At 35.9% G+C, this 22,598-nt stretch overlaps 1 protein-coding gene across 1 annotated transcript in view; it reads right to left on the bottom strand.

Annotated features, from left to right (window-relative positions):
* Window positions 1-22,598, bottom strand: part of LOC128982074 (protein yellow-like) — a 47,398-nt gene that overhangs the window by 21,630 nt on the left and 3,170 nt on the right. The window contains exons 3-7 of the mRNA XM_054401115.1: window positions 17,271-17,449; window positions 16,186-16,306; window positions 15,626-15,757; window positions 14,336-14,467; window positions 13,621-13,799 (exon numbers count right to left, since the gene is read on the bottom strand). Of these exons, the coding sequence (XP_054257090.1) occupies window positions 13,621-13,799; window positions 14,336-14,467; window positions 15,626-15,757; window positions 16,186-16,306; window positions 17,271-17,449 (743 nt within the window). The remainder of the gene's footprint in view (window positions 1-13,620; window positions 13,800-14,335; window positions 14,468-15,625; window positions 15,758-16,185; window positions 16,307-17,270; window positions 17,450-22,598) is intronic.

Below are 22,598 nucleotides of genomic sequence, written 5' to 3'. Positions count from 1 at the left end.
ATCCGTCCAGTGGTTTATGCGTGATTGAACTTCAAACAAACTAACAAACACACAAACTTTCACATTTATAATATTAGTAACATATATTTGTGCTACTAGGGAATAAGTCGAAACATGTAACTCAGTTTGTAGTTGACTCAGGATGTACAACTCATATGACAAATGGCAAAACATTGTTTTCTTCACTAGAATTTAAGCAGTCAGATGTACATGTTGCTAAAAATAATTAAACAATGACATCAATAGGAGAAGGTAAAGTTGAAGGGAGAGAGTTTGATTTGAATAAAGTTTTGTTTGTTCCTGATTTAAGCGCCAACTTATTTTCTGTAAAGGCGGTCACTGATAATGAAGGAGAAGTGACATTTACCAAGGACAGGGTAGTAATATCGAAAAATGGAAAGACAGTAAGTGAATGTGTGAAGCAGGCTAGTGGTCTGTATACAATTAATTTAGAACCTGAGAGTAGCCTAATTGAACAATCAAGTAAAACTATGTTAACGGGGTATAAGGATAGGCCTAATGCGTTGGATTGGCATTCTCGTTTGGGACACCTAAATGTAAACTACATGAAGAAAATGGTAAAGCAAAATTTAGTTGACGGTATGGAACTAACAGAAAAAGATTGTGAAGAAATTGAAAAAAATTGCGATGTATGTTTAAAATCGAAACAAACCAGTTTCCCATTCAGTGAAGAAAGAAAACGTGCAGAAAGACCCCTCCAAATCATACACACAGATTTATGTGGTCCCATTGATCCGAGTACATGGGATGGAAAAAAATATGCTTTGACCTTGATGGATGACTATACTCATTTTGTAGTGGTCAAGTTGTTGTCGAACAAACATGAAGTATTTAAGTTTATAAAAGAATATGTATTAGAAGCCGAAGCTCAGCAAAATCTTCGGGTTTCAAAATTAAGATGTGACAACGGTGGAGAATATAGAAGCAAAGAAATGCAAGATTGGTGTAAAAATCGAGGGATTCAGTTAAGCTATAAAGAAGCGTATACGCCAGAACACAATGGGATGGCGGAGAGATTAAATCGAACACTGATTGAAAAGGCCAGAGCATCGTTGTATGACACAGAGACTGACAAGAAGTTTTGGGGAGAAGCAGTGAGAACATCAGCTTATTTGTTGAATAGAAGTCCTACAGAAGCGGTGGACGTAACACAAGCAGAAAAATGGTTTGGGAAAAACGCTAATGTGTCTCGACTACGGAAATTTGGATGTGAGGGACATGTAAAAATTGTGAGACCAATCAAGAAACTTGATCCGAGAAGTGAAGTCATGAAATTTATAGGCTATGCAGAAAATGGTTATCGAATGTGGAATATGACAAACAGAGGATCATTACAGCTAGAGATGTCATTTTTGACGAAAAAGAAAATAGGCCTAAATCAGATGTTGGAGGAAAAATTGATTTTAGTCTAGAAAATGACTTAGTCGATGGTAATAGTTCAAATGCAGAATTTTATGAAGAAAATCATGAAGAGGAAAATGAAATGAATCCAGTAAATCAAACCAAAGAAATAGAAGAAGAAATAAGACCTAGAAGAGAAAGGCGAATACCCAGTAAGTTTCGAGATTTTGCAATGTTGACGTTTAAAGAAGCTATAAGTAGTCCAGAGAAGGAGTGGTTAAAAGCAATCAAAGAAGAGAAGAAATCACTTGAGAAAAATAACACTTGGACTTATAAAAATGAAGCAGAAGCTAAAGGAAAAAGAGTTTTAACAAACAAATGGGTTTTTTCTAAAAAAGAAGATGGTCGTTTTAAAGCTCGCTTGGTTGTAAGAGGATGTGAGCAGAAAAGTGATTTTAACTATGAAGAAATTTTCAGTCCAGTAGTAAGTATTAATTCACTTAGAATTATGTTTGCAATTGCTGTGTTGAAGGAATATCATATTTTAAAATTTGACATCAAAACAGCATTTTTTTTATGGTGAAATACAAGAAGAAATTTTTATGGAAGTACCAGAAGGATTTGAAGAGCCTAATCAAGTTTGTAAATTGAACAAAGCCTTGTATGGTTTGAAACAAGCACCAGTTACTTGGAACAGGAAGTTTACACAGGTATTGAAACAGAAAGGACTTGAACCAACAATGAATGAAAAGTGTATATTTAAAAATGAAGATGGATCTGTTATCCTTGCTTTATATGTGGATGATGGGATTTTAATTGGAAGAAATAAAGAAGAACTGGAAAAAGTATTGAAGGAACTGAAAAGAGAATTTGAAGTTAAAGAAGATCTGAAGCCAATCAGTTACTTGGGAATCGAAATTCAGAGAACAGAAGATAAGATACAATTGACTCAACAAAAGTACACAACAAATCTGTTACAGAAGTTCAACATGGAAAATTCCAAGTTTGTTGCAACCCCAAGTGAGATAAACACATCAAGATCTGGGAAGTTAGTCAATAGTTTTCCATTTAGAGAAGCGGTTGGGAGCCTATTATATCTTTCTACAAGATCAAGACCAGATATTGCTTATCCAGTAAACTTTTGTAGCAGACACTTGGAAAACCCTGTAGAAGAAGACATCATAAGTGTGAAGAGGATAATGAAGTATCTAGTTGGTACTACAAATCAAGGAATAAGTTATCTCAAAGACTCGGACATGAACTTATTAGAAGCCTACTGTGACGCAGACTACGCCGGAGATGAAGATACCAGAAGAAGTACAAGTGGATATGTGATTCTATATGCTGGAGGACCTATTGCCTGGTGTTCGAGGCGACAACCCATCGTAGCGCTCTCATCGACCGAGGCGGAGTATATAGCAGCTGCGGATTGCTGTAAGGAACTACTTTATTTAAAATCGTTAATTCAAGAAATAACAAACAGCCCTTTGCAAGTGAAATTATATGTGGACAATCAGAGTGCAATCTCTTTGATGAAGACCGGTGTAATGAACAAAAGAAGCAAGCATATTGATGTACGGTACCATTTCATTCATGAGAAAATTGTAACGGGTGAGATTAATGTTATGTATTGTCCTACAGATAAGCAAATTGCAGATCTCTTAACTAAACCTTTATGCAAAGTAAAGTTTAATTTGTTCAAAGAAAGAATTGTACAAATTGGAAAATGAAATGTAGCCTAGAACTATAAAGAGGCCTAAATTTTTTCTTTGTTATCATGTCTATTTGTTTTGATTCTGGACAAATATGCCCTAATAGGCTGATATGTATATATATTTTTCATTTCACAATGAAATCCCCAATATTGTTGTTTATAGGTCATTAATATTGAACAAGTTTGTAAAGAACATTTTGGATAGGCCCTATAATGTTTGGTTACATCAATGTTAAAATTAAGAGGGGGTGTTGAGATAAATAATTTTAACATTATTCATTTAAAATTGTTATATATATATATGTATATATATATATATATATATATATATATATATATATATATATTTTGTTTGTATTATCAACTCTTTCGTTGCCTTTGAGCTTAGAAAAAAAAATAAGTTTGTTTTTATATCAAGAAGGTCTTTGAGTTGTATAGAAAAAGAGAAGTAAAAATGGCCGTGGTAATGAGAGGTTGAGTAGTTGTTTTGCTGTGTAAATTGTAACATTAAAAAAGTGTGTTTTCAATAAATAAGATATTTGGGAAATGTATTGTGTTATTAAAAAGCCCAGCACAGACTAAAAATTCACATATAGCCTATTATAATAGCCTACACCTACACAAGATTTGTCGACTGAACTACTGCCATTTCAATTTTGACCATTGGTCACGTCTCATTGGAAAGAGCATGTCGCCATGTCGCTTAGGTGTGCAAACTGTTCCTACATTTTTTTTTTTAATTAAAGTGAACATAATAAATCACGCATCAAAAAGTCATGTCTCAACGTTGACTAATGGAATTGACATACTGCATTCCGGGTATGACTACAGGAAACCTAATGTCAGCGGCTAGACTCAAGTAAAAAATAACTCTCATACTATTTTGCTTTACGTGTCCGCTCAGTGTATTATCAATGGTAAAACTTAACCCCATGGGGGGATTGTCTACTGTAGGCCTATTAGACCAAATTTAATAGATAGTGTAGGGTTTACCTTAAAAACACATTAGAACTACACATGAACATAGGCCTAAATTGGTCATGTTATCACTAATCTTTCATCGGACAATAAAATTGGTTTGATTTTTGACGCAATTTAACAATCCCAATATAACCCCTGCACATGGTCTGATTAAGACTGTATGACTCAACCTGGTGAAGGAATTGATATATTTTGTATTGGACCAAAATTCATAAATAAGTAGTAAGGTTCAACCTTAGTCACATTAGAAATACAGTAGATTCCCTCCTATCCGGACACCTTTTAACCGGATTACAATCAAAAATGACATCTATTTAACCAGATAATTTTTATCAGCACATTGGTTTAACCGGACTAGATTGGCAGGAAGTGGGCGGTACTGAAACGACTGTTCTCGTGGGAAAGATTTGAGACCAGTGATCACGTGTATAAATACAATGCTCTCCTAAATTTATTTCAAATATCTCAGTAAACGGTCCGTTTTAACGAGTTTTTGGGGACGTCAGTTTAACCGAGAAAACCGTTATCCATATTGGACTCGGTCCCGAGGAGTCCGGATAAGTGGGAGTCTACTGTACATGCGAACCTGCATTGGGGATTATCTAGGTAACCCTTCATCAAATCATAAAACGTGTGGGTAACTAATTTGTTAATTACTGTAAACTGAGCTTTATCATGGTCAGGTTCACATTATGCAACAACCACAGTTTTGGGCTTCCGGGGACCCTAAAATTGAAATATTATAGAATACACAAGCTAAGGGTACTAATAATTGTAAAAACTTATCTATTCTCAATCTCTAAAATTAATGGGCACACAATTTTTCAGTGTTTGTTCATAATAATATGTTTTTAACACATTATACTATGTATGTAACACATTATATTATGAATGTAATACATTTGCTTAACTTGTTTCTGGAGCCTACCAGAGATTTATGAGGATAATTGTTAAAGTGATCTAGGCCTAAGTATTGTTTATGAGTTGTAATCTTGTAAGTTAGGTTACTGGAAAATTCTTTTAGCCTACTGCAACCAAAATCTTATTGAAAACAAAGTTGGTAAGCTACGAGGGCCATTTGTTTATAAAGGCAGTTTTATGTATGGATCTGTACTTTGCTTCTACCTCGCAGCGAGGTTCCTAGCCGCTAACTGCCATAATTTGTAAACAGATTGACACAATTTATAGCTCTGTAGCTACCATATTATACATGTTTTGCTGTGTTAAAAAAATTGTTAAACCATCGAATATCTCCTGCTAAGATTAAATATAAATTAGGGCTGAAGCTAGTTTTTGTTCTAATAATAATCCAAGTAGGCCCTAATGAATTGTTTCTAAGGTTAGGCTATTGTTTATAACCAACTTGCAAACCTAAAGATAGCCTGCATTGGGCCTGATAATAATTGGAGTGTCCAACCAAGATCACCACTTATTATCTTTAATGTAGGCTATAACTTATTTACCGTCTTGTGAGTTAACATTATAAGCGTAAACATATGTTATAACTTAAATGTTATTAGACATTACCTTTTTTCCGTAAATTTAATAACACAAGCAATGCTGATCCAGAAGTTTTTTAACTTAAAATTTTCAGATCAGCTAGAAATAGCTTCAGTCATCAATATCGCATAAATAACTGTGAAGTAAATTGTTCATTCCAAATATTAGGCTACAAATATCTTAAGTAGGCTTAAGCAACAACACTTAAGTTAGTAAGTTAGCTGTCAAGGGTTACGAGGATTAATTTGTTGTTGGCCTTTAAGGATAACTTAATTCCAAATAGGCTACAAATGTATAAAGTAAACCAACGCCACTTTTTACAGAGCAGCTTAAGTTTGGCCTAGCCTATGTTAATTGTCGAGAGTTCGACAAAAACACTAAATCAATTTATGTTGCGGCAAATTAACTTATTTGTCAACTTGAGTGTAATTTGTTGAGGATATTCGGCCATTGAGGATATCAATTCTGTTTAACTTATCATACACTCACTCACTATTGAAGCGTGTACTAACTTATAATTTATAGGAACGGTACTGGTCTCATAAGGATCGTTAAGTTATGGCCTTTTAAGTCATTGTCTCTTGTGTGTCTTAAAAAGCCTAGAAAATTGGTGTCAAAATGGAAAAACCTCACAGGCTCTATTTTAAGTTATGTGACAGTTCTTAATTGATCAGGCCTAAGTTTGCCGACTGGTAAGTTATCTACAGTCGTATACCGGTACGCTAACTTACTCCCATAGAAATGCTCTCTGTCTCCATACACAATTAAACTGTGACCAAACTAAGTTAAGTTAGGTTTTTTTTCCAACACCCTCATTTTAACGGAAGGGGGTTGTTAAAATTTTGGGAGTTTAACCCTTACTTAGGCCTAACTTACTTAATCGGTTAAAGGAGTCAATCAGTTAACAGTAGGCCACTTTTAGTATCTGTCCTACACTCATCGGAATGGATCCATAACTAAGACATAAGACATTTATTGATCTTTAGGCAAAATTACATGCAATCGATCTTGTCATGGACGCTTGAAATGCACAAGACAGTCATAAATACAATAGTAAAACATGCTGACTAAAGCAAACATAAAAAATAAGTGTTCATTCTACAAAATTAAATAAGAGTGGCTATTTTAGAAAAAAAAAACTAAAAACATCATGCAAAATTGATGATGCTAAAGTCTGCTTCAAAATATTCTTTAAGGCTGTAGAAGGGCCTTACTATCAACCATGCATATATCACATTCTTAAAACTACCTAAGCTAACATGCTGAGCTGAAAAAGGCAAGCAATTGAAAAGGTCAATACCTGTAGTTTCGAAGGACGTGAGAACCTTGGTCAGTCTTGTGTAGGGTCTGCAGATTTTGTTTTGACTTCGTGTACTATGGTTGTGTACGTGCCTGTGGAGAATGAGAGTGTTTAGGTGCTTTTTGGTATGTAAGAGACATGCAAAAATGTACAAGTTGATTACAGTTTGAATTTTTTCCTGTGAAAAAATAGGTTTGCAGTGTGTATTTGTGTCGGAATTAGTGATGATTCTCAACATCTTCTTCTGGGCTACTAACACACTACTTATGGAGCTAGAATTTCCCCAAAACATCAACCCATAGGCAATTCTACTTTGAAAAAGAGAGAAATAAACCATTCTTAAGCAATCAGGGGATATACAGACTTTTAACTTTCTAACTAAACATATTATTCGGTGTAACGATTTACATAGGTGTTTGACATGCTCATGCCATGTTAGTTTGGAATCTATGTGCATAACCAGAAGCTTAACACACTGAGAGAATTCATTTTCTAAATTACCAGTATTTGTCAAAGTAAAAACAGCAGTTTGAGTTTTTTCCCTATTCATTAGCAACATATTGGCTTTGTACCACTCATTTGCCTGATTAAGAATATTATTAGCAGCCACTGGGATTTCAGTAAGTACTACATTTTTTGTGAGAAAGGTTACATCATCAGCAAATAAGATGGATTTACATTCAAGATTTGAGGAAAGATCGTTTATGGCTATTAGGAACGGTAGAGGGCCCAGTACCGATCCCTGTGGTACCCCGTACTTAACCTCAGTTACGTTAGAAAATGAGTTGTTTGACGAAACTTTTTGGAGCCGATCACTGAGGTATGATTTCAACAAAAAATTTTGATTGCCAATGATTCCATAAAAATCCAATTTGTGCAAAAGAATATTACGATTGACACAGTCAAAGGCTTTTGACAAATCACAGAGGACTGCGCCTGTGGGATTTCCGCTTTCAAAGCCAGCAAGTACGTGACTTATGAACACTTCGACTGCATCGATTGTAGATCTACCAGGCTAACTCAATGGATATAACTTATCGATCTCCATATCGATTATTTCATTCCACATAACAAGTTTGGTTGGTTAGTTGGGTTAACTTAAATTAACCCAAACATAACTAACCGAATGAAATAATCGATATAATCTGTAGCTAATAGGCTATTGATATTTTCCATTTGAATGAGTGTAGGCCTAGGGTAGATACTAAAGTGCAGCCGACCACTAATTTTAAAAACATATGCCAAGGCCTAGGACCTAGGATAGGCCTAGGCATATCTACAAATTAATTTGATGCCTTAATGTAGTTAACTATAGGCCTACCCCTAGTCTAGGCCTCTAAGTTACAGGCCAAGCTTTTAACTTACCTTATAAGAACTTTATGGTAAACTAAGGCCTTAAACTTAAGTTACGGTAGTGAAAATTATTAGGCTACATTTCTAGAGTCAATAATCTGAAATATAAAGAAGATAAACACCACTTCAGGCTGAATTTCATTTCATAGAACAATGGAAAGTTCAAGCAAGTATTACTTTGAACAACTCATTCCGGCTTACTGGCTTTCCGGTCAAGATGTCGGGTCGTACAGTTCGTTATCCCTGTGGCGTCTGTGAAAAACCGTGAATAAAGGAAATCCTGGAGTTACATGTGACGGATTTTGTTGTAAATCGTTCCATACCGATTGTGTGTCATTTGAAAGTGATAAATACCAATCTATAAAAGAGCTGGGAGATTCAGTCAAATGGTTTTGTGCAGGCTGCGAAGTCAGGTTAGCTAGGCTTAAGGATTATGCTCTGAGCTTTGAACACAACTGTAACCTACTTCAGAATGTTGGAAAGTTATTTAAATTAGTGAATGATATAGTAACTGACAATTGTTTGATTAAAGCTAAGCTAGATAATATTTCCAGTGACGTTTGTAGGTTAAAAAGCAATGTGAGCCCACCGGAAGTTCAAATCAATGACGGAGTACATATTGCTGATTCTGACTCTACTTTGACTCAAGTAGTTGGAAGTAATGGAAATAATTCTGTGACGTACTCTCCACTGCATGGAGATGATGAACTTAGTTTTAATAATTGCTGTAAGACTGGCAGCACTGACGATGACGTCACGCCTCATCAAGATGGCCGTGGCGATGACGCTGACGTTATTTATTAGTAATTTTGCTAACCCCTCTAGAAGTGATGTTATAGTGAGGTACTGAAACGTGGTAAAAACACTTCCAATATTACTACCAGTGTTGTGGTATCGCCTCAGTTATGCATGACTCCTGGTGCTGATGGCAATTGGAATCAAGTGACTAGGAAGAAAAGGATTAATGTAAATAGTCGCGGTGATAGAGAGAAGTCAAATCCAGTTCGTCCTCAATCTAAAGTGCAACGAAACCGAGCTATAATTGGCAAAGCCAAACAAACTGGACCTCTTGTTGTGGCACAGAGGAAATCCTGGGTGTTTTTATCAAGATTTGACCCATGTGTGAAACCTGAAAGCCTAGTCGAGTATATAAGGAACTTGTGTCCTATTGAACACTCGCAAATCCAGTGTGAACAACTTCCCACTTAGTACCAGGGTTACTCATCTTTTAAGGTAGGTGTACCTTCTGACTCTATTGACAAGCTGTTGGATAGCAATCTCTGGCCTGAGGGAATACAAATATGTAAATTTTTGACTCCTAGAACAATAGTCACAGGACCAGTACTAGGCCTAACCTTGAACAACATGATAGGCCTAGGCCTACTTCAAAGACTTCTGATGGTCCAAAAAACGGGACGTAAGCCTCAACCCACATTGTCTTGGGGTAGGAAAAAACTGTGATATTAGTTTTAGGTTTGATTTCTTAAATATTAGGTCTATTTTTAACAAGATAGAAGACCTTGAAGTTTTGTTACATAATGAGAACCCTGAAGTATTGTGTGTTGCCGAAACGTGGCTTAATGAATCTAAGCTGAATTGTTTTAAAGTAAATGGATACAAAACCATTTCTGAATATTCTAGACCTAACCGAGTAGGGAGTGGAGTTGCTCTGTTGCTTAAAACTGACTCTAGGCTTAAATTTAAGCCGATGACATTATCTATTGACGAAGACATTTGTTCTGAAGGTGTATTTGAGTTCTGTTTGGGACTAATGCAGCTAGATAAGTTCCAAATTATTGTTGTGGTATTGTATCGGCCTGGGACTGCCAACAGCGCTGATGTGATTGATTTTATTGATCGTTTTGACTTGTTGATTTCTACCCTCAGAGATAAGTTTAATATCCCGCTTCTTATTTGCGCTGACTTAAATATAAACAATCTTGGGAGATCCTGGGAAAGTCAGCTGCTTCAGGATTTGTTAGAATGTAATAACCTGAACATTATATTTAAAGGACTAACGAGAGTAACACCTGATTGTATAACTCAGCTTGACTATTTTATTGTTGACTCGTGTGTTGCACATATGTTTCGTGCCCCCAGTGCCAAACCTGTTTTTTTTTCTGACCACCATTTGCTATCAGTACACTTGTTGTGTGAACGTTTTGGAGAGGGAAATGTAAATAAGACAGTGAAGAGGAAATTTACAGCCTCGACTTTTGAAGCCTTCAAAATTTTATCTAGCAATGAAGCTTGGATTCCAGAACCTAATTTAAGAAATATTACCTCTAATGATTTATTTGACCATTTCTACGATTCGTTCATGTATGTTTTTAATGTAAGTTTCCCTGTGTCTACTTCAAATACAAAGAATGAACATAGCCCTTCTTGGGTCAGTCATGAGGTATCGCAGTCGCATGAAGCACTCTTGGACCTGTACTGGAATACTAGGTCGCCTCACTGTTTTGTCGATGGAAAAAATGCTTATCGCGCAGCTAAACGTCACCACTCTGTACTTGTTAACAAAACAAAAAAGGCCTTTTTTGGTAACAAAATATTAAATTCCAAAAACACAAGCAAGGAATCTTGGGCAGTGGTCCGTACACTGTGCGATGAAAAGTATCAGACCCAATCAAACCTGATTCTTATGATCGATGACGTGGAAGTCAAAAATCCTCAGACAATAGTAGACTATTTCTGTAAATCTTTTCACCAGGAAATATGTACGTTGGCTAAAGATAATGTAGCCCCTGTGTTGCCCACTGATCTCGAAGCGAGTCGCTTTGTACTGTCTCCTACTTCTGCGTCTGAGGTTCGTGAAGTCGTCTTATTAATAGGATCAAAAAATAGTTCTGGCATTGATGAAGTCCCATGCAGCCTTCTCAAACTTTGCAATGAAAACTTCTTTGAAGCATTGGCCTGCACTATTAACAAGTCGTTTGAAACTGGTTGCTTTCCTGATTCGTTGAAAACTTCAAAGGTTGTCCCTGCATTTAAGAAAAATGATCCTTTTAACGCAAGTAACTACCGGCCTATTTCTGTCCAGCCTTGTTTTGGTAAAATCTTTGAGATTATTTTTCTTAAAAGATTGCTAAGTTTTATTGAAACAAATAACATCTTGTCAAATAACCAATTTGGGTTCAGAAAAAACATGTCTACCTGTGATGCCATTTTTGCCCTTTTAAAGGAAGTATATAACCACCTTGACATATCTGACAGCTTACTATGTCTCTTTTACGACATGACAAAGGCTTTTGATCATCTTGACCACAGGATCCTTCTGGATAAGCTGCGAATGCTTGGCATTTTTGGAAACCCACTGCGATGGATTTCATCGTATCTTAAAGATCGGCACATGATTGTATACTTGAAGCACAGAGGCCCTGACAACATCCTTCGGACATATAAATCGACTCCATCACCAGCTCTGAACATCGGTGTCCCCCAGGGATCAAACCTTGGGCCCATCCTATTCCTGTTATACGTGAATGACTTGCCTGGCTCCATATCATCTGGAAATTTATGGCTTTTTTCCGATGACGCCTGTCACCTAGTCCCAAGCCCAAATCGAAACATCACGATTGAAAACGCCCAAACTGGCTTGCTTGAAATGTCAACTTGGTGTAGCAAAAATCATCTGGTCCTAAATTCTAGTAAAACCAAATTAATGGAATTTTATAACAGGAAGAAGCCTGAACCACCTCCGAAATTGACCTTGGACGGGGTGCTACTTGAAACCTGTAGTGAAACCAAATACTTGGGCCTACACATTACGGAGAACCTTAATTGGGGAACACATGTCGATGCAATAGCGCCCAGACTGTCATCTGTCACCTACCTGCTGTTTAGACTTCAAAAGCTGGTTGACATCGAGATTCTCCTTAAGGTTTATTATGGCTGTTTTCATAGCATAATCTCATATGGTTTGGTATTTTGGGGTGGTTGTAGTGAGGCAAAACGCATCTTCATCCTTCAAAAGCGTGCAATTAGAAGAATATGTGGAGTCCATAGACGGACACACTGTAAACCTTTGTTCCAAGAACTGAACATCCTCACACTTCCGTCCCTCTTTATATTGGAATCCGCATTGCTTGTTAAGAAGAACCCCAATATTTTTGTAACAAACAGCATGGTCCACAATTACAATACAAGAAGAGCAACAAATCCACATGTACCTCAAGTAAATTCCACCCTTGCAAGCAAGAGCCCTTACTTCAATAGTATAAAGATTTACAATAAATTGCCTCAGTACATCACACAAGAGCCCTCTATCAACAAATTCAAGAACCTGCTAAAAACATTCTTAAGTCAAGTGGCCTACTACAGTGTTGATGAAATATATGTCTAGGCCATGTACAATCTTGAAGAGGAAATGAATCAATCTATATAAATTAATATGAAGAAATGTAAAAAACCTGACGACCACGTCGTTGATGCGATACCAGTGGGAATTCTCCAAGTATCCAAGTATCCAAGTAAGTATTCTATGATTTTTTGAGTGGATACCTAACCTAGGCCTAGTAGTACCTTGATTTGGAAAAATGATGGTCCAGTACCGCTTACTGACAACTGGATTGTCTTATTATTTTGTAACAGTCATAACACTTACTACGATTTCTTTTAGACTGATATCTGAGAATAGAAGCATAGATAAAACCACCTATGAAAGAAGTCTGTGCTTGGTTGAAAGTCTCTTTCATTATTTCCAAATACAGTAAGTTAAACATAGTTTCAATCATAGAGTAAGTAAAAGAATTTATAGATCTAATGTAACGCAAGAAAAATTAAAAAACCCGACTTTAATCAAATAAAAGTTGAAATCACAGCAACTAAATCAATGAAATTACTAACTTAAAAAACAATGTTGAATGTAAACACTAAACACATAACAAAAATATTTTGGTAATTTCATGGCAGACGATGGCTGATTTAGTGTTAGTGATTTTGATTTAGCTGGTCAAATGAGGCACCAACGAACAAAAAAAACGTGTCAAATAACGAACTTTATTGAGTTAAGTTAAATCGGAAACATTCACGAAATTTATTCGAATATAGTTTATTAAGAACTACACAAAAAAATAAATCCGTGGTACAAGAATCAGATTTTTTAATGCTGTAATAAAAGAGCCTTTTATTAACATAGTTTTAGCATGGAATTTTTATAGGCTGACAGTGAGGACTTCACTTCGTTTCGTCCAATTAAATAACTCAACAGTTGCTTTTGCTTTCACTGTATGCTAATGACAATAGTTAACAAGCAGCAGTTAAGTTTTTTCTTACCTAGTAAAGATTATATCAGTTGAAAAGTAAATGGCAAACTTTTGCTCAACAAGTAATGTGATTGAAACAGTTGACAAGCAACAGCTACTTTTACTATCAACGAGTGCTGTTAACGACGACGACACCAACCTACCTCGGCAGCAGATTGTGAACTTCTGGTGGCGTTGAACTCATGGAAGCTGTCTGCAGCTCCGTCAGGGTCCTCGAGAAACAGCTGACTGTTGCGGAGGACAGAGGTCGTTACCCAAGACTCTTTTACGCTGGTGAGACTGTGGAAGTAAAGGGTGCGGTCACCGTTGTTGCGGAGAGGACCTGTCAAACAGAGTAGTAAAAACTTAAAGAGTTTAAATAGTAGTAACGAGTTTTTGCTTTAGAATATGATTCGCTAACCATTATATAGGTTCTTGTGAAAGAAACAGAGATCCACTACACCACTGTTTGTAAGTACTGTAGGCTAATTTAGGAGTATAAAAACAGTTTTTGTAATACATGTATGCAACTTAAGCGTGCGACAGGTCTTGTGGTAGCTCTGCCTGTTGAAATCAAGTATTTTAAGCTCATTTGCTTAGGAATTCATCGAGGAAAGGATAGGGAAATACTAACTCACTTGAGTACAGTCTTTTTCTATTGATAGAAAAATTATTCACAAATAATGTGAGCTAAAAGTGGGAAGAAAGACAAAATTTGTTAGCACCTGGAATTAAGCTTCACCAAAGATTTAATTTTAGTTCCTGGAGAAGCTACAAAATTTCACGTATCCGTCCATTTAATTTGTTGGCTTAATTTGACTAGGTATGACATTTTTATAATGACCCATTTCTGTTTTCACCCTTTAAACTCATACAAACCCAAAGCTAGGCCGAACATTCCAAAGTTGAGCTTGTAGTGTTTATCAGCAGTGTGGAATTTTAAGGCTTCTTCGTAAGGACCAAAAAAGTCCCCAGAGGCTCTCCAGGACTTGTCTTTAGCGGAGTCATACACTGGAAGTAAAATTAAAACTATTTGTATGGATTTATTTATTTATATGTTGAATTATATTTATAAAAGAAACAACCAAATACTACACTGTATTTTGTTTAAATTATATACAGTCATGTAATAAATCAATTTAGCACATGAATCAAACTCGTGTTGTTATAGCATTATCATTATAAGATGGGAAACCTACCTAGGTGCGTATTTTAACCCAAATATGTGTGTAGAATGTTGTGGGATGATCTGTGTAGCTTTGTTACTGACTAAGATTGGCTGTTTCGTCAGGATCGTTTTATTTAAAGCCCAATCATCAGGAACAGCTGGGTCCAGTTTCAAACTATCAAAAAGCTTCTGACTTTTCTCAGGATCGAACCAGTGACCTTCTGATTGTCAAGCGAGCACTTTAACCACTCATGTCATAGGACCATTATGTCTCCCATAATTTCAACAAACATCAATGCCATTCAGGGATCAAATGAGGTAATTTTAAATTTTGTATTTAGTTTTAATTTTTTTAAATTAATTTCCATAATTTTTATTTTGTAATGATGTTTTGATGTAATGTGCTTTTAATTTTTTATTATCGTTAGTTGAAATTTGTACATCGACAAAATACTTATTGATGTTCTAAAGCAAAGGTAAATTTATTTATCTATCTATTCTACTGAGAATATCTCTTATATATTTTATTCTATGAAAAGTATTAAATTGCGAGTGAAATTCCCAAGCCCTTAGTTGATCATTAGCATTAATAATGAAGACAGCAACAGACTTTTTGTAACAGACAGCAACTTACAAGTTTTATATCAATGCATATTTTGATGAAGATGAACAAAAGAATGCAAGATACCTTTGACCTTTGATGGAATAGACAAGATGAACTAAAAAGCTTTATTATTAAATAAGATCAACTGTTTCTTTGGACAGGACAGTTCATTAAAAGCCTGATGATAGAGGACAACTGTGTTTAGTTTTCAACCAAGGTTACTGCCTTTTTCTTTTATTCAACCAGTGTTCAGGTAAGTCTAAAAATGGCTACAATTTTAGCTTGGAGATTGGATGTCAACTTCTACCAAAACTGGTAGTAGGCATACTAGATAAATTTTTTTTACAGAATGCAACTTTTACGTTTCAGGAATTGTGATTGATTCAACTATAAGTACCAATCAGCTTGTAGGACACGGCATCAGAGATGTAAGCAAAAGCATCACTACAGTCTGGAGTTCTTGTATCTACAGCGATGTTGAGAAGAAGATTTCTATGGTCCAGGTCAGAATCTGGGATTTTGTAACGCTCTGTTGGAAAAAACACAAGGTTAAGACTATAAACATTCATAATCTACTAAAACTATAAATTTAAAGCCTCAGACATTAATCTGTTAATTAAACTTATTTTTGCTGGGTTAGGAAAACCCCGAGACAAATGTTAGTTAAATATATTTAAAAGCTCTAAAATAACTCACAATACCTGTAAAAGTTTTAGTTCAAACCACATAGACCTACTGTACTTGTTACAGTATTAATTAAACTCATTCAATGCTAATAATAGCTACGGTAATGGTTAACATAGCAATGGTTATTACAGGTTTGCTTTCTCAAATTAAATCCCCATTAAAAACCTGTAAGGATAGGTATCTGCAGTCATTCATCAATTCATATTTTCTCTGGGTCAAATGAAACTGTATGACTCTACTTTATTATATGAGACTACAATGCAAACTTACTGATAAGAGTATCTGTACGGGGATCAAAGATCAAAAGTTGTGGAGGACATTTCCTCTCAAAGGTGGTGAAAATGTTGATAACACTACAGTCTAAAACCCACAGCCTTCCGCACCTGTCCACCTGGGGAACAGAGGAAATCATATATGAAAATGAAACAGAATAAAGTGAACCAGATGTGTATAATAATTGTGAAACGGAGGATATGTAGCCGGTCCATCATATATTTGTAACTTGAAAATGCTACTACCCATGATATTTTAGGGGAAGAAAAGTAAACTGTTGTAGTTTTCTTGTTAATTGAAGTATTTTTGATCAAATTTGAAACATTAATTTAATTCGTATTAAACTCTTAATATTTTACTGAATTACACACAGTTGAATTTCGTGTAGCAGCAAACCCATGTTCTCATTAAACTCATTAAACTATTGTTATTTAATAGGGAATAAATCTGACTTGTTTAAGAAGATATTTTAGTAAAATTATAATCATAGGCAAATGGAAATTCGCTTATGCTGCAGGTTTGCTGCTGCGGGGGTATTTCTAATTGTTAGTTCTGGTGGGCCATCCAACAATGACATTACATAGCTTATATCTTTATGAAATGATGTTTTTTATTGTTTTCCTTCTGATTATAGGTATTTAGCATTGTACCCTTGGTAATTCGAAATTCTTGTTAATCTGACTCTGTAGGTCCACATCTATCAGATTATCAAGATCTACTTGTATTTATACACATGGTTAACACTTCACTGAAGTTCACTATGTACACTCATATCTTAGTATAGTCATCGTAATAGGTCACCTAATACTATACTCCGTTCACCAAATTTAGGCGGTTTTAGGGGAAGACATTTTCCCCCTCCACATGATACTAAATTTAAAACAATAGCTCAACAGCTAAGGTTTGCCAAAACGTCAATCAGTTACAACATACATTTAAGAAAAGATGTCGTGGGTAAGCTTCCTTACATACTGTCTAAATGTTGTGAACAGACTTGTAGTAACTGTTTTACCACTTTGATTTCTCTGGGAGTTATTAAGTAGATCTAAAACCTTAACTTACTACACATCCAGATAACTCACGTGAGTCCGGAACACAGAGTTTATGCCATCACAGTCACCCTGGTGCCACGACCAGTCCGGGTAGGGTTGTAGGAGAGTCACATTATCTCGTTGTTGGTCAGTCACCATTGCAAGGGTTACTGGAGCCCCTACCTTGAATTTGGGCATTGTGACAAACATCTTCCGGTCCCTTCCATGTTCTGAAATAGTGAATATTGTTTGTTTTATATTGATTATTTCACTAAACTTCAGGCCCGTGTTTTGCATGTGATGCGCTATGGGTCCGTAAGACAATTGCGGCCCTCTCCATTGCATTGTGGTGGGATTTTTCTCTTCCTTGCGCCTCCTAAAAACCTAAAAAGAGTTCATGTACCAATGTTAACTATAAATAAAAGTGTTAATGACTGTCCCTTGCTCCTCCTGGTGGAATGCCCACTCGTGTATGAGCAAAGATGGAATTAAATTGTACAAACCTGATTTTTATTACAAACGAAAATTAAATAATGGAAAGAGTGTGTGGTAACAAAGTAGATTCAGAAACAGATTGTCTAATAATGCGGATAGAAATGTTGGAATGTTCATGATAGGTCTACTATTGGATTAGAAGTTGTCATTACTTTCACTGTTAAATTTACTCATTAGCAAAATTTTCACTTATTTTATTATTTTTTGCTTATTAGCAAAACCTAGTGTAAGAAGTATCATTAAGTTTCGTTCTTAATCTTAAACAAAATTTTTTAGTCCGTATCTTAGATATCACATTAAAACACTTTTCACAAAATATGTGAATATAAATTACACAATTCTGAACAATTTAACAATTAATTAGCAGTGTCATACTTGTACTGTTAACATATACAATTTGCATACGTTAGGTGCAGTTACAACTTGCACCTGGTAGATAAGAACAAAACGTTTCCACTACTTTATCATTATTTTGTGCCTCATAATTTCAAAAATGACACCAGTACGCCCATTGACTCTGTATACTGCAAGCCTTCTTATCTGATGCATATTGTATTGTATTGTATGACTGATTTTCTTAAAATTGTCTTCATGAATGATGAATCTATAGGTAGTGTTAACATATGTTTTATTTACATTTTATTTCTAACATGTGTTCAAATTGTGAAAAATCTTGCACTTCTCGTTATGTGCAAATAGGCTGTAAGTTCAGGACACTCCAAAATAGTACTGTAAGCACGAAGATTGACAGTATAGGGTCAGTTTTCAAATCGATAGGTGGATAAGGTTTTGTTGTGATAGGTTGCTGTGTTAAAGCTATTGTTGAAGCCTAGTTTTGTATGTTGTTTTTTATTTTGTAATAAAACTACTGTGGTAATGATGACGGACTGGACTTTCCAACCACGAGTTGCTCCAATTACCAAAAATGTTTGTTTCCCGCACAGGTTCTGTAACCTCAGGGCTTTATTGTTCGTCATTTAATAAAATAATTAGTTAGATTTATGTTGTGAAGAGTATTGTGATTTTAGTTTATATTCGAAATAATACAATAACTTGTAATACTTATGTACAACCTTAGTGTATAAATATGTATTGTATTGTATCCGTTGTATTTGAAAAGAACAATAAAGAATTTTTCAATTCAATTCAATTATTCTTTTGTTTACTTGTTGAATTTTTTATGTTTACTTACAGATTGTGATTTAATAAAAACTTACTTTATATTTTCTTATACAAAATGTGAACTTTTATTAGTAAAATTTGTGGAATCAACAATGGCGACGAGTAAAATGGTAAGTAGAAAAGAATTGGATTTGTATCTCAAGAAAAGGAAATTGCTAGAACTACGCTTGAACAAACTCAAGGATGATTTACATACATGTGAACATTCTCAAGATACGTGCACTTACTACACCGATAAACTTTCAGCAATATGGACTGACCTCGAAGCTACACAGTCAAATATTGAACTTCACACGAATTCAGTAGAAAGTGAATTAGAAATTCGATGGCAGTTAGAAGAAATACATAGAGAGATACGAACATTCCTTGAAGCAGAAAATAAAAAGTACAGTACACAAACTGCAATGTCTGCCTCTACAATATCTCAACATGTATCTAATATTCCTTTCCAGCCATATACACAAGAGGAAAGTTTTCAAAACTTCACTCGGCGCTTTGAAACTACACAAAATTACGGGGAAACTTAAGTCCAAAGGTCAAAGTGGATTTATTTTTACAATCACTCACCCCACAAATACACGAACAGCTCTACGATCTTTGCATACCAGATGATCCACATAACAAGCCATATGAGGAATTGATTCATCTGTTGATGGCACAACTAGAACCAAAACCCAGTATTTGGGCTCGTCAGCACAAATTCACAACACGTACTCAACTATGTAATGAATCTGTACAAGCTTACGCAAATGCTCTTCGAAAGCTCAGTGTCGAATGCCAGTTTACTTGTACACATTGTAATGAATCCGTATCTGAAATTCTACTTCGAATGCAGTTTATCAGGGGACTAAGAGACTCTGATATACGTCTTCATCTTCTTCAAGATAAACTATTGCAACCGTTTAAAGAAGTAGTCGAGAAGGCAGCTACATTGGAACTAGCGAAAAGTGAGAGCAGATTAGTTAAAACAAATGAAAATCGAGAGGAGTACACCAAGTATCGACCAAGAACAAACACCTGGATAGTAAGTCAAGTAAATCTAATCATATACAACTCTCTGATTATCAATCTCGTTTTGAGAAAATGAGGAACAAATGCTATGGATGGGGTGATGATTCACATAGAGCTCATCAATGTAAGTTCAAAAATGCAGAATGCGGCTCTCAGCATTGTATCATATGATACATTTAAACTTTTAAATTCTCCAAAAAGGATTTTCAAAACAAATGTTAAACTCAGGACATACACTGGAGAAATAATCAATCCAAGAGGAGTTTTTTTTGTAGATGTTCAGTACAAAGATCAAAGTTTTGTTGGAAAACTGTACATTGTAAACAAGTGTGTAGACTCTATATTCGGATGAGAATGGATAAGAGAGATTCAGCTTGATGCAGCTGACATACATTCATTAGATTCAAGTGAAAAAATGAAAACATTCAAGAACTAGATAAACTGATGATTCAATATGAAGACATTTTCAAAGAAGGCATTGGAAAAATACCAAACGAAAAGGGCCATTTTAATGTAAAAGACTAAACCCAGCCAATTTACAACAAACCAAGACACATGCCATATGCATTACAAGAAAAAGTAGAGAAAGAACTTGAACGACTGGAAACTTTTGGTATAATCACACAAGTCGAGTCATCTCATTGGGGCACACCAATTGTTCCGGTTGTCAAACCAAATGGTTCAGTCAGAATATGCGCTGATTACAAGGTGACATTGAACAAAGTCATCAAAGACGAACACTACCCTATACCTTGGATCGACGATATCATGTCAAAGATGCATTGTGGAAAGATATTTTGTACTCTTGATATCAGTAATGCATACTTGCACCTGGAGATGGACGAAAACAGTGCCATAATGCAAACAATCAGTACTCATAAAGGGCTGTTTAAGGTGAACCGATTATGTTTGGAGTAAAAGTGGCACCCTTGTTATGGCAGAGATTCATGGACAAAACTTTACATGGCTTAGAAGGTGTACAATGTTTCTTCGATGATGTCATTGTCCAAGGATCTAACCGGGAACAGCTTCTTCGCCGACTGAAATTGGTGTTCGAACGACTGAAGACAAACGATTCGAGGCTAAATAGAGACAAATGCAAGTTTTTCCAGACGAAAATTGAGTATTTAGGTCATGTGATCGATAGCAAAGGGCTACATAAGTCAGATACCAAGATACAGAGCATTCTGAAATGTAAAAGGCCAGAAAACGTTTCTGAACTCCAAACTTTCCTGGGCCTAGCAAATTATTACAACAAATTCATAAAGAAATTGGCAACACTACTACATCCGATGAACCTACTGCTACGAAAAGGAAATCCTTTCAATTGAAAAGAGTTTTCAGAAGATTAAGGAAATGATCACAAGTGACGACGTTTTGGTTCACTTTGATCCTAGCTTACCTCTGGTCTTAGCTACTGATTCTTCACCGGTAGGTGTGGGAGCCGTTCTGTCTCCCCGCTATAGCAATGGAACGGACAGACCAATTGCCTTCACCTCTCGATCTTTAACAAAATCAGAACAAAAATACTCTCAAATTGACAAGGAAGCCTTGGGAATATATTGGGGCCTGAAAAAGTTTTTCCCATTTTGTTATGGCCGCAAGTTTACTTTGATTACAGACCACAAACCGCTAGTCTCAATTTTTTATCCAGCAAAGACCTTACCAACAATCTCGGCAACACGGATATTCAACTATGCTCACTTTCTCTCCGGGTTCAACTATGACATAGAGTACAGGCAAACTGCTCATCATAGCAATGCAGATTATCTCTCACGTTTCCCTACCGAAGATGTACAAGAAAATGCAATAGATGACCTCTCTAAGTACCACATAAACCAACTAGAAACACTTAATGTCAACAGTACCGTGGTGGCTAAGGAAACTATCAACGATTCTGTGTTGGGTCCAGTCCCACAGGCCTTAAAATCAGGACAATCTGTCGAACAATATGGATTTCACGATAACGAGCTGTCCATTCAAGATGATTGTGTACTGAAGGGCTGGAGAGTCATGATACCTCAATCCCTCAAACCTCACGTGCTTCGAGAATTACACGTAGCTCATTTAGGAGAAATAAAAATGAAGGCTTTAGCTCGCAGTTTTTGCTGGTGGAAAAGTATAGACAAGGATATTGAACAGATGGTACAGTAGCTGAATGTCGACAATGCATTGAACAATGCAACAACCCGAGAAAAACTATCCATCCATGGGAACAACCTACTAATCCATGGGAGAGAGTGCACATCGATTTCTTAGGACCAACAGATGGCCAACAGTACCTCATATTAGTGGATGCTTTTAGTAAGTTGGTGGAGGTGATACAGACAAGAACAACTACAAGTACATGGACAGTCCAAGAATTACGGAAAATCTTTTCAACTTTTGGGTTTCCTCAAATCTTATTTTCAGATAATGGAAGACAGTTTGTTTCCCAAGAGTTCAAAAACTTCATGAATGAATGTGGGATTGTTCACAGAACAACGGCACCATATCACCCAAACTCAAACGGCCAGGCTGAAGGATACGTGCAGACTGTCAAGAAAGCGTTAAAATCCATGGAGGGAGAAAAGGGTACACTGCAAAATAAAATCCAAAGACTTGTAATGCAACTCAGGCAATCCCCGAATTCAACTGGTAAATCAGCATACCACCTAATGTTTGGAAGGAGTGTACGAACAAACCTCGCAA

The sequence above is a fragment of the Macrosteles quadrilineatus genome, unplaced genomic scaffold, assembly GCF_028750875.1.
Source record: "Macrosteles quadrilineatus isolate MER2022 unplaced genomic scaffold, UCM_ALF_1.0 Scaffold_103__1_contigs__length_361171, whole genome shotgun sequence".
NCBI classification, from domain to species: Eukaryota; Metazoa; Arthropoda; class Insecta; order Hemiptera; family Cicadellidae; genus Macrosteles; species Macrosteles quadrilineatus.
This window is presented reverse-complemented; position numbering and strand designations above follow the sequence as displayed.